The sequence below is a fragment of the Manihot esculenta genome, chromosome 3, assembly GCF_001659605.2.
Source record: "Manihot esculenta cultivar AM560-2 chromosome 3, M.esculenta_v8, whole genome shotgun sequence".
In the NCBI taxonomy this organism is placed as follows: Eukaryota; Viridiplantae; Streptophyta; class Magnoliopsida; order Malpighiales; family Euphorbiaceae; genus Manihot; species Manihot esculenta.
In genome coordinates, this window is record NC_035163.2 from 26495901 (window position 1) to 26513209 (window position 17309).

General features: G+C 35.6%; 2 protein-coding genes across 3 annotated transcripts; both read right to left on the minus strand.

The window, feature by feature from the left end:
• Positions 1 to 652: 652 nt before the first annotated feature.
• On the minus strand, positions 653 to 6953 carry LOC110610975 (ABC transporter C family member 3). 2 transcript variants are annotated; one of them, XM_021751058.2, is made up of 10 exons: positions 4369 to 6948; positions 4081 to 4167; positions 3340 to 3990; positions 3007 to 3171; positions 2419 to 2710; positions 2106 to 2320; positions 1721 to 2026; positions 1538 to 1601; positions 1091 to 1330; positions 653 to 1008 (listed from the first exon to the last, which is right to left on the minus strand). In XM_021751058.2, the coding sequence occupies exons 1-10, from the start codon at positions 6757 to 6759 to the stop codon at positions 896 to 898; spliced, it is 4524 nt and encodes a 1507-aa protein (XP_021606750.2). In that variant the 5' UTR covers positions 6760 to 6948; the 3' UTR covers positions 653 to 895. The 2 variants fall into 2 exon arrangements, with proteins under 2 accessions (XP_021606750.2, XP_043810893.1); XM_043954958.1 differs by lacking the exon at positions 3007 to 3171 and having other exon boundaries at positions 4369 to 6953.
• Positions 6954 to 10178: 3225 nt separating this feature from the next.
• LOC122723244 (ABC transporter C family member 3-like) lies at positions 10179 to 16130 on the minus strand. Its single transcript, XM_043954960.1, has 10 exons — positions 13718 to 16130; positions 13436 to 13522; positions 12697 to 13347; positions 12376 to 12540; positions 11855 to 12146; positions 11538 to 11752; positions 11160 to 11465; positions 11004 to 11067; positions 10483 to 10722; positions 10179 to 10400 (listed from the first exon to the last, which is right to left on the minus strand). Exons 1-10 carry the CDS (start codon positions 16091 to 16093, stop codon positions 10261 to 10263), a joined length of 4536 nt encoding a protein of 1511 aa, XP_043810895.1. The 5' UTR covers positions 16094 to 16130; the 3' UTR covers positions 10179 to 10260.
• Positions 16131 to 17309: the final 1179 nt, after the last annotated feature.

Here is a 17309-nt window from a genome sequence, read left to right on the forward strand (position 1 = left end):
AAATGTGTATAATTTTTATTATATAATAATAAATATTATATCTAATTTAATTATTACTTATAGTATTTTTAATTTATGTATTATAATTTTAAATAATTTATTAATATAAAAAATTTTAATTTTAAAAATTTATAATTAATAATGATAAAAATATATAATCTAAATAAAAAATAAAATTAAAATTATTATCAATTAATAGTAAATAGTTCTAAAATTAGAATAATTCAAAATGCAACGAATAGGTATTATATAAGCCGTCTATTAATTAGTCGTTGGTTTTTTAAAATTTTATCAAATATTTATTTTAATTATTTAAATATCTATAGCCATATTATTAGTACATTAATATATCAATTTTTATAACTTTCAAACAATATATATCAATTGCATATATTTAATAAAATTACATTTATATTAAGTAATTAATAATTTTTTATAAATAATATTAACGTGCTAACGGTAAAATAGATATTATTATATTAGTTTCTTGATTTGTGTAACACGTGGCTCAGGCCTTTGACCGATTTTACAGGATATGGATCTTAAATTTATATCAGAAAGCGCTGATAATCACGATATTTCGTCTAAACTGCTACTTCAATTATCAATTTAAATTATATTTAGGGATTTAACATTCTTTTACCAGCAGAAATTTCAAAGAAAAATTAACTGAAATTAACTAACCAAAATACATTTAAGCTTTGAGCCAAGGCATAAATTCCAACAAAATTTATCCTAATTTTACTAAAGCATGACTGTAATAACCTTCAGCTGGCTAGTTGGTAACCTTAACTACGCCCTGGTGCTATGATTATGCGAGTTAATTTTCGTGGCCATCAACAAATTTTATTTCTGATGAACTGGGGTTTGTGAAGCTTGAACATTGAATCCAATTCTACTTCTCAAAACTGGATTTTGATCTCGACGAGTACTCTGCCACGAGTTGTGCAAATGACGACGAACTGTTTTCTAATAACCTAGTTGGAGTGTCATATTCCTCAATAAGCCCTGCACCATGAATATAAATCATCAACAACATTTTGATAAAATCAGAATTTGCTACTACTGCAAAACAAAGTAACATGCTCACCATGACTCAGAAGCAGAACCATGTCGCTATCGAGAACAGAAGTTATTCGATGTGCTATGGTTAAGACAGTACAATCAGAGAAGTGTTCCCTTAACGTTTGCTGAATCAAATTATCAGTAGCAGTATCAACTGAGGCAGTTGCTTCATCCAGTACCAAAACCTTGCTCTTCTTTAGTAGTACACGCCCGAGACACACCAGTTGCCTCTGACCCATACTCCAGTTCTCCCCATTCTCAGCAACTGCACCGCCACGATGATCATCCACAACATAAATTCTATGCCAATAAAATTTCAAAGATATGCACACTAGTTTTTAATGTAAGAAAAATACCGTCCTTTGTCTTTCTTACACAACGAACAGTAAGGGAGACTTCAATGCATATGACTACACAAACTAACTAATCTCATTAAAATTCAATTACTTGCATGAAAGTAATGAGAACAAACCTGTGGAGTCCAGTTTTTTATCCTTCTTCCTAACTTCCTCTCCAAGCTGGCACTTATCAAGCGCCTGAAACCGTCAAATATATATATATGTTAGCATGGGCCCTTCTTAGTTCATCAATTCTAGGAGACTGGGTATTAGATAGAAGAAGCCTTCTTCCACTAGAAACAATATAAACAACCCACCTCCCAAATTTGTTCATCTGTGTACTCTTCAAGAGGGTCCAGGTTACTCCGTACAGTCCCCTCAAACATGGTAGGATCCTGAGGAATAATGCTTAGCCTTGACCGCAGGTCGTGGACACCAATTGTAGAGATATTTATGCCATCAATTAAAATCTGACCAGCTGCAGGTTCAACAATTCGGAAAAGTGTTTGTATGAGAGTAGATTTACCGCTGCCTGTTCTACCAACTATACCAGTTTTCTTCCCTCCAGGGAAAGTGCATGTGAGACCTTGCAACACAAGTGGCATGTGAGGGGCATACCGGACCTACATCAGGTCATTTCAAATAATTAATCACATGGAATGAAAGAATCAAACATTAGTTGAACAAACCATGAAAACCTACCTGAAGATTACCAATATCAACTTCTCCATGTGATGGCCAATAACTGTTGGGCCGATTTTCTTCTACTACAAGAGGAGGTTCACTTGGAATAGACATATATTGAAGTATTCTCTCTACTGATATGATCTTATTCTCCATATTGCAAATACTCCATATCACCCAAGCTTGTAACATGTTTAAGTTGAGTCCATATGACACAGCTAATCCAGCAATGGCTTTAAAAGGGAAAAGCAGAAGAGATGTTATACAGGCTTGCCAATTTGTTGACAAAAAGGGAAGTGACAAATAAATATATAATTCAGGAACTACTAACCTGGATCGATTCCTTTTGGGAAAGAGGTTAAGAAAAACAAAGAGAAGGCAAATGTAACAGCAGAGAACATATCCAAGCGGATGCAAAGCCACTCCATTGCACCAGCAATATTAAACTTGGGCCGAGAATATGAATCCATCAGTTCCATATTTGTTTCTTGGAATCTGAATTGTTGATCGAAGCTCCTTATAGTTGTTGACCCTGAAATTGTCTCAGCAAAATGTTGGATAACTGGAGCTTTGCACACTCCAACCAAACGCGAAAGTTCTCTTGCAGAAGGGATATAATATTGCTGCACAACAACAAAATATTGTTAGAAAGCCTCAGTTTCTGTATAACATAATATCCTTGACAAATTTAAAGTGATGCCACATTTCTGATAGAATACTTGTGAAATTTAAGTAGTTATTTTATTTATTTATTTTTGTTGAGTTTTGCATCTTAATTAAGAAAGGGAAAAGCCAGATAACCCAAAAAATGTTGAAACAAAAAGCCCCTAGGGGAGTAAATCATCATCACAAGATATCATGTGGACAGTGAAGCATTGTTTCGCATATACTATCTGTCTGGGGAGACCTCAATGATTACCTGGTACCAGATGCTGGCAGCAATCACAGGTATAAAAACGATAAAAACTTGCCATGCCACCTGAGACATCACTGCAATGATTCCCAAAAGTTGGATCATTGCGATGGCAACAGACCCAACTTGATAAGGAATTTGCATGTCAACTGCACTTTGGTCTGTAGAAGCCTAATACCACAGAAACAAATCCATTAAGTGAACAAATTTCCACTGACTTCCATAATAACTAAGGCAGATAAGTCTTTAAGGAAAATACTAAATGATGCAAACAGACGCTGGCATTAAAAATACTTTAGCTGACCAAATTGTAGAGCATGCAGAAGGAAATTTACTTACTCTATTCAGGATTCGACCACTGGGAGTGGAATCAAAGAAGGACATGGGTGCACGGAAAATGCAGAAATGCATTCTATTGAAGAGTATAGTTGCAGTCTTGTACCCTACTGTTACAAGAAGTGTGGATCTGGCCAGGATGCAAAAAGAACTTCCAACAGCCAAAGCTACATAGACAACTATTAGTGTGTATCCACTAACAACAGGTTTCACATCCTTTGACACTGGCGTTGCCCAAGCCATCCAATAATTGCTACCAATTTGAAGGATCTGAAAGAGAATCTGTGCCAGCAAAATGAAGGGCACTAGAGCTCCTCCATATGCTGTTGTAAGATACTTCCAATATACTGGAAACCCAACTCTACCTTTTTCTCTCTCTTCTTCTTGAACAATCTGTCCTTTTGGCTCAGCTATGTCATCAGCTTTACCATTTTGTAGATCTTTGTTTTCTTCTTTCTGGGGAACCCCATTGGTACTTTCCACGCCATTATTGTCCTTGCTGATGCTTTCATTTCCAGAACCTGGCCCTGCCTGTTTCGAATCAAGTGCTGATAGAGCTGTCTTATGTGCACCAACAAGTTCCATAAAATCAGACCCTGAATTCAGAATATCATTATAATTTCCAGCCTGGGTAATCCTTCCGTCCTTCATGACCTATCCAAAAGTTATAAGGTGAACTCAATGAATCAACTAGTTGAGATGACAAGTCCCAAAAGCATTGAAGAAAGAGATGTGATTACTCACCAATATTAGATCAGCCGGAGGTAAGAATTCAACTTGATGAGTAACATAAATAACAGTTTTCGAACTCATTAGGCCAAGCAAAACTTCCTGTATTGTAATGATAGAACAAATATATTTTATTAGAAGAACCATTCTATTTTATGCACATAAAGACAACATTAAAGGAAAAATAAAATGGCAGACTAGCAGAAACCAACAAATTTTTTTATTTTATTGGAAGTGCATAACCGAACAACAAAATAGCCTGCAAATATGTCCAAGGGAATTAGGAAACAAAAATTTCCTTACCTTAAATAAATGAGATCCAGTATGTGCATCGACAGCACTAAAAGGATCATCAAATAGATAGATATCAGCATCTTGGTAGAGAGCCCGTGCAATCTGTATTCTTTGTTTCTGGCCACCACTCAGATTGATACCCCTCTCACCTATAACTGTTTGGTCACCAAAAGAGAGGATTTCCAGGTCCTTCTTCAAGGAACAAGCCTCCAGTATCCTTTCATACCTTTCTCTGTCCATCTTCTCACCAAATAATATGTTCTCCTCAATCTTGCCACTCTGTATCCAAGGTGACTGCGCAACATAAGCCTTTTTACCACACAACCTGACTGTCCCAGAGATCTTGGGGACCTCTCCCAAAATGCAAGAAAGTAAACTTGATTTGCCCGAACCAACAGTACCACATACAGCAACCCTCATTCCATGGAATACTTTAAAATTGATATCTTTTAATGTTGGGTTAGGAGAAGACAAATCCCAAGAGAAATTCCCATCAATTATCTCAATTGCAGTGTCAGAACTGCCTCTTGGAAACTTCTCTACAAGATCAGACTGTAAATCATCAAGACGGAGGAAAGATGCAATTCTATCAAGGGAAACCTTGGTCTGAACTATCATTGAAATTGTGTCAGGAAGATTATAGATAGGCTCTTGAAGAATCCTGAACGTGGCAAGTGCTGATAAGATCTTTCCAGACTCAAGTGGAATTCCCATAAGCATACAAGTACCAAAAGTAGCCACAGACACAAAAGTAGGAGCTCCCCAGAAGACAAAACTGACAATTGAAGAAGTGTAAACAAATTTCTTCAACCATCCCGCCTCAGTCTTCCGCAGCTCTTCAATTTTAGACAAAAACTTCATTTCCCAAGCCTGAAGCTTGAGGATTTTCATATTCCTCAAAATCTCAGATGTTGCCTTCATTCTTCTATCTTTACATTTCATCAGCTCTTCCTGAAAGTTCTCCTGTAATCTTCCCAATGGATAGTTCAGTAACATGACAATAACAGTTGCAACCAAAGCAGCAACAGATGCAAGCCCAAGATTTTTATACAATATGAACAAGGCCAAGGCAACTTGGATAATGACTAGCCATGGATCATGCATATACCAGCTAAAGTCACCAATCCGCTCTGCATCAACGGTCATAAAATTGATGATCTCCCCACTAGTGTGGCCCTGCTTTGACTGGCATGAAAGGGTCAAACCTTTGTTGTAGATCATTGCCACAAGTACCGCACGCATTCTAATTCCAATTTGTTGCAACCTAAAGAACCAGTGCCTCTGTGAGAGGCACTCCACAATTTTTGCAACCAAAAAGGCTGAAGCTAGAAGATATCCCTGATTTTTGAACTGTCCTCGCCCACTAAGACATTGAACAAATGCATCTATAAGGTATGGACCAACATAAGAAGCTGCCGTGTATAACACCGCCAAAAATGCTGTCCCAAGAATTTCCTTCCATGCTGAGAAGAACAAGGCCTTCACGAGCTTAAACGTGGTAACTCCATGAGAAGCACCACTATCTGACTCAAGCTTATTTCTGAAAACAGGAAATGCCCCAACTACACTATCGCCACTATGGAGTTGAGGAACATCCTCAAGGTCTAAAGTTTTCTTATTGCCAAGAGCAATTAGAGAACCAACCCAAGAGAAGGTAAGGATACTGAAGAGACCAGCATTTGAGTAAGGAGTTACAGTGTCACCCCCTCTAGACTTAGTTGACTCTGAATTATTACTCGACTCTCCATTCAATAAGGGCTCTTCGAGAAGGGTGTTTTTACCCTTAATTTTCAAGAACCCCGCATAACAGAGAAACAAACCAGCTAACACAGAGACTGCATCCGATGCTAAATACTGAACTTGTAAGGACACGTGTTTTCCATAAAGAACAAGGTCCACAACAATACAGTAACAAGAAAGAGAGAAATAGAAGCCCCACCAAACTCTCAATAGAAAGGGGAACGTAGCGTTAGCAGAATCAAAAAATTGGTTGTGCAAGTAAACAGAAAGTGCACCCCAAGAGATTGTTCTAAGAACTAAATCCAAAAGGGTTACGAGTTCATCACTAGACCAACCATCTTTATACCAATAGAAGTAGCTGAATAAACACCAGACAAAACTAAACACCGAAACACCCAAACAACAGAACACAGTCTGTTTGTAACACAAAACTCTCTCATTCTCATTGAACCCATCTTTAGAACCTTCGCTATCACCCACCCAAAGTTTCTTCCAGACAAACAAAACGACTAACACAAGTAACAAACCTAAGTGTAACGAACCAGAAAATCCGCGTAGGAAAATGGGTTTTAAGAGAAAATCAGTACCTGAATACATTAGTGAAGGTGAGTGTGAAAGAAAAGCTAGCATATCACGCCTCAAAGAATCAGCAAGTTCCATACTTGAGAGGTTTTTCAAGGTTTTAGCGAAATGGGTGTCCGGCAGAGTAGTTGGTTTTTCTTTCTCCAACGTCAATGAAATATGAAAATTTTAATCTTATCGCGGTTGCTATATATAATATCGAGGTACTGTATGCTTGCGACAGTATTCTTCCGCCCCAAGATTAAAAAGAAAGAGCAAAATTAAAAAAGAAGGTCAAATATGCAACACTTGAGGCGATGAAACGTGGAGAGCAAGACGTTGCAGGAGTGACGGAGATTCAGAGAGCGAAGGGAAGAACGAGGCAAGAAAGCGACAACAAGAAACTTGCGCCTTTTCTACGAAGGCGTAAAAAACTTTCTAGGAAAAGCGAAGTGGGAAAATGGGAAATCCCGTTTTATTTCTGTTTGCCCTTTTTATTTTTATTTTTTATATTTTTATTTTATATCTCACAATTCCCAATGATACAGCAGCCAACAAAGACCTAATCACTTCACCACTGATGGAATGTTTAGTAAGATCTTTTTTATGGTATAAAAAAAACTAATATTTTTTTAATAATTAATTAAAAAATTATTATTAATTAAAATTTTTAATTGAATTAATTTTTTATTTAAATCAAACTTTATTCTATCAAGGTTTATCTATATATTTAGATAAATTTTATAATTTATTAATATATTTTTAAATTCTTAATTCTATTTAAAGTTAAACTCTAATTAATTTTATCTTAGTTTTTTAAAAAATGATATTACACTTTGAAATAAAATTTTATTAAAAAAATTATTTAAATTAAAAAGTTAGTTTACAATTTTTAAAGATTTTAAATCATTTTTTATAAAAGCTATTTGAATATAACTTCACAAATTTTAATTAACAATCATATTTTTTATAAAATATTAATTTAACAAATATAATAATAATAAATAAATAATTTATAATAATACAATAATAACTTTTAACTATAATACATAAAAGAGAAAATGGAAAATATGAGAATTTTTTAAAATATATATAATAATATTATAATTTTAGTAATAAAATGTCATCACAATCCAATAAAATTCAATTTTTTCCATTTATATCTATATATGAGCCAAGATCAATTTGGAAAATCCCAATATAATTTAAATCGGTAAGTGATTTAATTAATAAAAAAACATTTTCTATCTAAAATATCTTTTAGAAAATAATTTGTTCAAGAAAATTATTTATTTTCTTTAAAAATAACTTAATTTTTTTTGCATGAAAAATAATTTAATTTCTAAAATTTTATGTTGCTAATAAAACATTCATTTTATTAAAATATATTATACTATTATAATAATTTATATTTTATTTGTGTAACTATTTTATTATAATATTATAATAATTTAATTGCTTAAATTTGAATTGATTTATTTAATATATAATTGACTAATAACTAATTTAACAGAATTACAATGGAATAAAAAATTCAAAAATAAATTATTCAATTTACCATAATATTATAAAGCTGACGCAGTAATGGTGACATTCACAGCCACTCTCAGAAACAAGAGGCTGTGCTGTGGCCCACGCTTATCTCAATTCCTTTTCCCCGCCGGTGTTTCAGAACATGGTCTTCTGTTTGCAAATTGTTCCACTGCATTTATCATGAAAATGACCTAAAATTTCTTTATTATTAGTAACGGACTTTAGCAGGATTGGTATGGACTACCGTCTCTCTAAGAGTTTAATTTTTTAAATAAATATAAATTTATTTTTAATAAACTGTTATATTTAATAAAATATGAAAATATTTATATTTATAATAATCAATTGAATTTTATTTGTAAAAAATATAGTTTTCAAGATGGGCTCCACACCATTCGGAAACATATTTTTAGTGAGAGACCATAATGTAAGGACCACTGGTCAACCAACAAAATTTCATTTAATTTATGAAAATGGGCAAAAATTCCACACCCACACTCATAAAGTCAAGACTGAAACAGCAGGCCAATAGAATTATTTGATTTTCTTGGTTGACAAGAAATGGAATCATTTAATTTAAAATTGACTTTTTTAAATTGAATAATAGATTACACAGGATCTCTCTGTCCATACTATTCATTATTAATAAAAATTATTTGTTATTTATAAGTATTTTTAAATAGAATTCATGATAAGATTATTAAAGTTTAATATATTAATTATTTTTCTTTTAAGTTATTATGTATGGCTGCAAACAAATTGGGAATATGTAATAAAATCTAAGTTTGGTTAAAGATATGTTTGCTTAATTTGTAATAAATAATGTGTTTGGTATACATGAATTAAAGCTTATTCATTACTATTTTTTTAATGGATGTAAAGAAATAGTTTTCAGAAAAGAGGTTAAAAACTAATTCAATAAAAAATTATTAAATAAATCAAAATAAATTAAACCATCCAATCATGTCAATCAAAACAAGAAGCTAGACCATTCACTACATAAGACAACAGAATAATTAAGTAAAAGACAGAACCGCCAACCGCCATAGCAAGCATGGCAAACGGCAAAAAATAAAAAAACAGAGACATGTAAAATAGAGAAATAGAGGGAAATATGTAATTGGTGAGTTATCCACCGATTAGAATATTCGGGAAGGACAATTATTCTAACAAAAAACTCTGTTTAAAAAAGGTGGTTACTCTAAAAAAAAATTCCCCTGCCCTTATCTTAAATAAGAGGATGAAATGAGTACCCCTCAAAAACAAGAAAAACAAGCAAAAGAAAAAACAATAAAGAAGAAATCGGTAAAATCAAATCCAAAAATCCAAAGTTTCTCTTTCGCTTGTTATTTCACCTTGCTTTTTTTCCTCGGCATTAAGAGAAAATTCTCTTTGTTTAAGTGTATGTTGGTAGTCTTTCTTTCTTTCACTTAAACTTTTTTTTTTTTTTTCGTAAATAGAAAAGATGATTCGACTTTCATATCTATTAATAATTTGATATAGATGTAAGGTTTTTTATTTAGTTAAATAGTGAAATTCTTAATAAAAATAATTTTATTATTATGTTAATAGTATTTTTTTCTTATTATTTTATTTTTTTATTTTAAAAAAAATCACCCGCTAATAGAAGCTCTTATTAATTCTACTCCAGTCTAAAATAGTTCTATTCTCGAGTACTATTCATCTTTTTTAGAGTCAACTTATTAAAAAAATATACTTAAAATCTTAAATATTTATTTTTTGAAACGGAGAATTAGAGAAATAGAATATAGACAGACCTGTCAGATGCACTATCTTAAATATTATTAAAATTTATATAATTATTAAGAAAACCAATTCTTAACTAGATTTTTAATATTAAAAAAATTAAATGAGTAAATTGAACACTTTATAAGAGTAATGTTTTTTTAAAAAAAAAATATGAGGTGCCAGTCACTGCATAAACCAGCAAAGAACAGTGCTAACATTCTTTTGGCAACAAAAAATTGGAAGAAAAAGAAATCAAATTAACCAGCTAAATTGTGGTTTACACCATCAATATAAAGCTTATTTCAGTTAAATTGTGGTTTATAAAGCTTTATAATTCAATGTAGTGAACTTCTCAATGCTGGAGTTTGATCTTGCAGAGTACTCTGCTACAAGTTGTGCAAACGATGATGTCTTGTTTTCTAACAACCTAGTTGGATTGTCATATTCTTCAATAAGCCCTGCACCATGATTATGAATCATCAAGAACATTGTACATTAACAAAATTTGCTACCATGCTAAACAAACAAACCTGTGCTTACCATGACCCAGAAGCAGAACCATGTCGCTGTCGAGGACAGAAGTTATTCGATGTGCTATGGTTATGACAGTACAGTTAGAGAAGTGTTGCCTAATTGTATGCTGAATCAAATTATCAGTTGCAGTATCTACTGAGGCAGTAGCTTCGTCGAGTACCAATACCTTGCTCTTCTTCAGTAGCACACGCCCAAGACAAACCATCTGCCTCTGTCCCATGCTCCAGTTCTCTCCATTCTCAGTAACTGCAGCACCAGGATGATCATTTATGACGTAAACTCCAGAAATTTTTAGATGGACTGGGTCATATACCCAGAGACATTGAAGTGGATTTCATTTTTTTTTTTTTTCCAAGGAACAAATAAAACCCTTTTATTTGTACAGTGACTTGGTCCACGATGGACCGGGTCCCAAGTATTTTCGACGATGATATAGCAAGCAATAATGGTGGATATCACCGCAAAAGGCCAAACAACCAAAACCAAACTCTAATTCAATTACGTACTTGAAATTTATAAAAACAAACCTGTGGAATCTAGCTTTTTCTCCTTCTTCCTAACTTCATCTCCAAGCTGGCACTTATCAAGAGCCTGAAACCATTGAAGTATACATGTCAGCACATGCCATTCTTAAAGTTGACAGTTAAAGAACTCCTCTGGTGGAAATAACAGAAATAACCAACCTCCCAAATTTGTTCATCCGTGTACTCTTCAAGTGGGTCCAGGTTACTCCGTACAGTCCCTTCAAACATGGTAGGATCTTGAGGAATAATGCTTAATCTTGATCTCAAGTCATGCACACCAATTAATGAGATATTTATGCCATCAATCACAATCTGACCAGCTGCAGGATCAACAATTCGGAAAAGTGTTTGTATGAGAGTTGATTTACCACTGCCTGTTCTCCCAACAATACCAGTTTTCTTCCCTCCAGGGAATGTGCATGTGAGGCCTCGCAACACAAGTGGCATATGAGGAGCATACCGGACCTAAATCAGGTTCTATGATTAAAAACATTTAATAAAAGAATCAATCATCCATTGAACAAAGTGAAAAATTACCTGCAGATTATCAATATCAATTTCTCCATGTGATGGCCAAGAATGGTCTGGTTGATTTTCTTCAATTACAAGAGGAGGCTCACTAGGAATAGACATGTACTGCAGAATTCTCTCTACTGATATGATCTTGTTCTCCATATTGCAAATGTTCCATATCAATTCAACCAGTAACGAGTTTAGGTTGAGCCCATAAATTACAGCTAAACCAGCAATGGCTTTGAAAGGGAAAAGCAGAAGAAAGAGGTGTTACTCAGACTCACCAACTTATTGTTAAAGAGATGAGTGACAAATAAATATGCAAGCCAGGAACTACTAACCTGGATCAATTCCCCTTGGAAAAGAGATTAAGAAAAACAAAGAGAAGGCAAATACAATAGAAGAAAGCATATCCAAGCGGAAACAAAGCCATTCAATTGCACCAGCATAATGAAATCTGAGCCGAGAATATGCATCCAACAGTTTCATATTTGTTTCTTGGAATCTTGATTGTTTGTCAAAACTCCTTATAGTTATTGACCCTGAAATTGTTTCTGCAAAATGTTGGATAACTGGAGCTTTGCACACTCCGGTCATCCGAGAAAGTTCTCTTGCACAAGGGATGTAATATTGCTGAAAATGAAAAAAATTGTTAGAAATCCTCAGTTTCTGAACAGAATAGTATTCATTATCATGAAAAAATGAAAGTGAAGCTATATATAATCACATGCTATATAAATGTTATTTAGTACTTACAAAAGTTCATCTTAAGGAAGAACTGGAACACACACATAACAAAGAAGTTGGTATAAGAAGCAACTTCAAATACAAAACAAGTGTTTGGAGATATCAGGAGGATTACCTGGTACCAGATACAGGCAGCGATTAAAGGGATAAATAGGATAAAAAGTTGCCAAGCTACTTGAGACATCACTGCTATGGTTCCCAAAAGTTTGATCATTGAAAAGGCAACTGCCCCAACTTGAGATGGAATTCCCATGTCGACTGCTCTTTGGTCTGCAGAAGCCTAACATAGCAGATGAAACATCCATTAAGTTGTCACAAAATTTCCACTTTCATTCACAGGAACAAAGACAAGGAAAAGTAAAGGAAAATATAAAAACGAATGCAATGTAAATATTAAGCCACCTAATTGAGAGTGCATACAAGAAAATTAGCTTACTCTACTTAGGATTCGTCCACTGGGAGTTGAATCAAAGAAGGACATGGGCGCGCGGAAAATGCAAGAATGCATTTTATTGAAGAGCAGAGTTGCTGTTTTGAACCCAGATGTTGCAAGAAGAGTGACTCTGGCCAGGATGCAAAAATAACTTCCAACAGCCAAAGCTACATAGACAACTATTATTGTGTACCCACTAACAACTGGTTTCACATTCTTTGACACTGGAGTTGCCCAAGTCATCCAGTAATTGCTTCCAATCAGAAGGATCTGAAAGAGAAACTGTGCCAGCAAAATAAAGGGCACAAGAGCCCCTCCATATGCTGTTGTAAGATATTTCCAGTAGAGTGGAAACCCAACCCTACCTTTTTCCCTCTCTTCTTCTTGAACAAGCTGTCCTAATGGCTCAGATATCTCGTCAGCTTTACCTTTTTGTAGATCCTTGGTTTCTTCTTTCGGAGGAACCCCACTGGTACTTTCCATGACATCATCGTCTTTTCTGAGGCTTTCATTTCCAAAAGCTGGCCCTGCCGGTTTTGAATCTAGTGCTGATAAAGCTGTGTTATGCGCACCAACTAGTTCCATAAAATCAGAACCTGAATTGAGAATGTCGTTATACTTTCCAGCCTGAGTAATCCTTCCATCTTTCATTACCTAACCAGAAGTTACAAATTGACTCCAGTGATTTAGTTGACAAAATAAATCCCAAAAAGCATTAAAGAAAAGAGAGGTGATTACTCACCAATACTAGATCTGCAGCAGGTAAGAACTCAACTTGATGAGTAACATAAATAACAGTTTTGGAGCTCAATAGGCCAAGCAAAACTTCCTGTCATGCGATTATCAAATATGCTTCATCAGAAGAGCTGTTACTATAAATAAAATGAACAGCAGACCAAAAAGTAAAATGACAGAACAGCACAAACTAACATGCAACTATTTTCTGAGATTGGAAGTGCATAAATTGAAAAACAAACCATAGCCTGAATTATGTCCAATGGAATTAGGAGCCTTGGTTATTTACCTTAAATAAATGAGATCCAGTATGTGCATCCACAGCACTAAAAGGATCATCAAAGAGATAGATATCAGCATCTTGGTAGAGAGCTCGTGCAATCTGTATTCTTTGTTTCTGTCCGCCGCTCAGATTGATACCCCTCTCACCTATAACTGTTTGGTCACCAAATGAGAGGATTTCCAGGTCCTTCTTCAGGGAACAAGTCTCCAGTATCCTCTCATACTTTTGTCTGTCCATCTCCTCACCAAATAATATGTTCTCCTCAATCTTGCCACTCTGTATCCAAGGTGACTGGGCAACATAAACCTTTTTCCCGCACAACCTAAGTGTTCCTGAGATCTTGGGTACTTCCCCCAAAATGCAAGAAAGTAAGCTCGACTTGCCTGAACCAACAGTACCACATACAGCAACTTTCATTCCATGGAATACTTTGACATTGATATCATTTAATGTTGGGTTAGGAGAAGACAAATCCCAAGAGAAATTCCCATCAACTATCTCGATTGCCGTGGCAGAACTACCCCTTGGAAACTTCTCTGCCGCATCAGACTGCAAGTCATCAAGACGGATGAAAGATGCTATTCTATCAAGGGAAACCTTGGTCTGAACTATAACAGAAATTGTGTCGGGAAGATTATAAATTGGCTGTTGAAGAATCCTGAATGTTGCAAGTGCTGATAAGATTTTTCCCGACTCGAGTGGGATTCCCATAAGCATACAGGCACCAAAAGTGGCCACACCCACAAAAGTTGGAGCACACTGGAAGACAAAACTAACAATTGACGAAGTGTAAACAAATTTCTTCAACCATCCTGCTTCAGTTTTCCGTAGCTCTTCAATCCTAGACAAAAACTTCATCTCCCAAGCTTGAAGCTTGAGGATTCTCATATTCCTCACAATCTCAGATGTTGCTTTCATTCTTTTATCCTTACATTTCATCAAGTTGTCCTGAAAGTTCTCTTGTAGTCTCCCCAATGGACAGTTTAACAACATAACAATTACAGTAGCAACAAAAGCAGCAAGAGACGCAAGCCCAAGATTTCTATACAATATGAACAAGGCCAAAGCAACTTGGACAATGAGCAGCCAAAGATCATGCATGCGCCAACAAAATTCAACAATCTGCTCTGTATCAACAGTCATAAGATTGATAATCTCCCCACTAGTGCGGCCCTGCTTTTCCTGGCATGAAAGGGTCAAGCCTTTGTTGTAGATCACTGTCGCAAGTACTGCACGCATCTTAAAACCAGTTTGCCGGGTCCTAAAGAACCAGTGCTGCTGTGAGAGGCACTCTATAAGTTTTCCTACCAGAAAGGCGGAAGCTAAAAGATATCCCTGATTTTTTAACTGTCCTCTCCCATTGAGACATTGAACAAATGCGTCTGTAAGGTATGGACCAACATAAGTAGCTGATGTGTAGAACACCGCTAACAAAGCTGTCCACACAATTTCCTTCCATGCTGAGAAGAACAAGATCTTGACAAGCTTAAATGTGGTAACTCTATTAGACTGGAGCTTATTTATGAAAAAGGGGGCTACCGAAACCACGCTATCGCCACTATAAAGTTGAGGAACATCCTCAAGGTCTAATGTTTTCTTATTGCCAAGAGCAATTAGAGTACCAATCCAAGAGAAGGTCAGGATACTGAAGAAACCAGCATTTGAGTAAGGGGTTACAGAGTCACTCGCTCTAGACTTAGTTGACTCCGAATCATTGCTTGCATCACCATTCAAGAGGGGTTCTTTGTTAAGGGTATTTTCATCCTCAACTTTCAAGAAACCCACATAACACAGAAACAAACCAGCGAACACAGAAACTGCATCCGATGCTAAATACTGAACTTGTGAGGAAACAAGTTTTATATAAAGAACAATATCCACAAGAAGACAATAACAAGAAACTGAGAAATAAAAGCCCCACCAACCTCTCAAAAGAAATGAGAACTTTGTATTAATTGAATGAGAAAATTGGGTATACAAATAAACAGAAAGTGTACCCCAAGAGAGTGTTCTAAGAGCTAAATCCAAAAGGGTTGCTAGTTCATCACCGGACCAACCATTTCTATACCAATAGAAGTAGCTCAACAATCCCCAGACAAGACTAAACACCGAAACACCGAAACAGCAAACCAGAGTCTGTTTATAAAACAAGACTCTCTTATTCTTATTAAATCGATCTTTAGAACCTTCACTATCACCCACCCAAAGTTTCTTCCAGACAAACGAGACGATCAACACCAGTAACAAGGCTAAGTGTAATGAACCAGAAAACCCGCGTAGGAAAATGGGTTTGAAGAGGAAATCAGTTCCTGAATACATTAGTGAGGAAGAGTTGGAAAGAAAAGCTAATATACCCTGCCTCAGAGAATCAGCAAGTTCCATTGTTATAAGGTTTTTCTCCAGGTTTTGAAATGGTTGTTCAGACTGTCAGAGAAGTTTGTTTTAAAGTTATTGGTATTAACTCAGGGAGTAATAAGGACGAATCCACCCCTCAGGAGAGATAAGGATGCTGTGTTTAGGCTTGAGTACGGGAGTGATAAGGTGTAATTTGTAAATAATGTTATTTGGATGAGTCTTTGTGGTTGAGATTCTTTGGGTGATCCGTTCTCTTTCAAGTGAGGTTTTTCATTATTTTTCTCCACTTTTCTAGCAAACTTAGTTATTAATCTTTTATTTAAGCTGAATGTATACTGATATTCTTTGTGTTATGAAGTCTTCACATTAATAAAGAATACTTCTTCTTCACTTTGTTATTTTGGTATCAGAGCATAACGATCTGCTCGCCATGGCTTCTACTCTAAATGTAGCCAATTTTGTAACCCTCAAACTCAAGCAATCAAACTATCCCTTGTGGAGAGAACAACTTTTGAGCTTAGCAGAAAGTCAAGAATTGTCAGATCACCTGACTACTGGCTTCCCTGAAGATCAAAAATTCGTTACCCCTCCCAACCCAATCCCAGAAAATTATCAACCACAACACTCAGACGTCTTCAAAGCATGGCAAAAGTCTGATAGATTACTTCGTGGGTGGATTTATGGCACCCTGAGCGAGGAATCACTCGGACTTGTCATCGGGCTAGAAACAGTTCGAGCTGTTTGGAATGCATTGAAGGATGCATATGCCCAAAATTCTCAAGAGAGGGAGTTTACTCTCAGACAGCAATTGACCTATTTTCGCAAAGAGGAAAATCGGTCCATCCCTGATCATCTGCGCTTATTTAAAGAACTCTGCGATAGTTTAGCCGCAATCGGAAAAAAAGTACCGGACGAAGAAAAAGTCTTTTGTCTCCTCACAAGTCTGGGACCCCAGTACGAGACGTTTACTACGACGATGCTTAAACCACCGCGACCCAGTTTTAATGAACTGGTCTCTCAACTCAAGAACTTAGACCAGCGTCGACAGTGGTTCTCCACACAAAGCGAAACGGGTCTCGAACAAATCTCCCATGTCGCTTTTTATGGAAATCAAAGAAATTCCTCCAGTAAGTCTTCAAATCGGCAACCCAGGTTTAATTCCCAAGGGCGTGGTTTCCAAGCCCAGCAAACACAAAACTCTTTTTCAAACAAGGATTCATATTCTTCCCAACGACGACCTCCC

What these genes read in the sequence shown, in the direction of transcription:
- LOC110610975 (XM_021751058.2), bottom strand. Translation starts at nt 6,759, where the DNA reads ATGGAACTTGCTGATTCTTTGAGGCGTGATATGCTAGCTTTTCTTTCA. An exon ending in TTGATATTGGTAATCTTCAG is followed by an intron (nt 2,027 to 2,105) that starts GTAGGTTTTCAT and finishes GACCTGATGTAG; the next exon opens with GTCCGGTATGCCCCTCACAT. An exon ending in CAGATGAACAAATTTGGGAG is followed by an intron (nt 1,602 to 1,720) that starts GTGGGTTGTTTA and finishes TGACGGTTTCAG; the next exon opens with GCGCTTGATAAGTGCCAGCT.
- LOC122723244 (XM_043954960.1), bottom strand. Translation starts at nt 16,093, where the DNA reads ATGGAACTTGCTGATTCTCTGAGGCAGGGTATATTAGCTTTTCTTTCC. An exon ending in TTGATATTGATAATCTGCAG is followed by an intron (nt 11,466 to 11,537) that starts GTAATTTTTCAC and finishes AACCTGATTTAG; the next exon opens with GTCCGGTATGCTCCTCATAT. An exon ending in CGGATGAACAAATTTGGGAG is followed by an intron (nt 11,068 to 11,159) that starts GTTGGTTATTTC and finishes CAATGGTTTCAG; the next exon opens with GCTCTTGATAAGTGCCAGCT.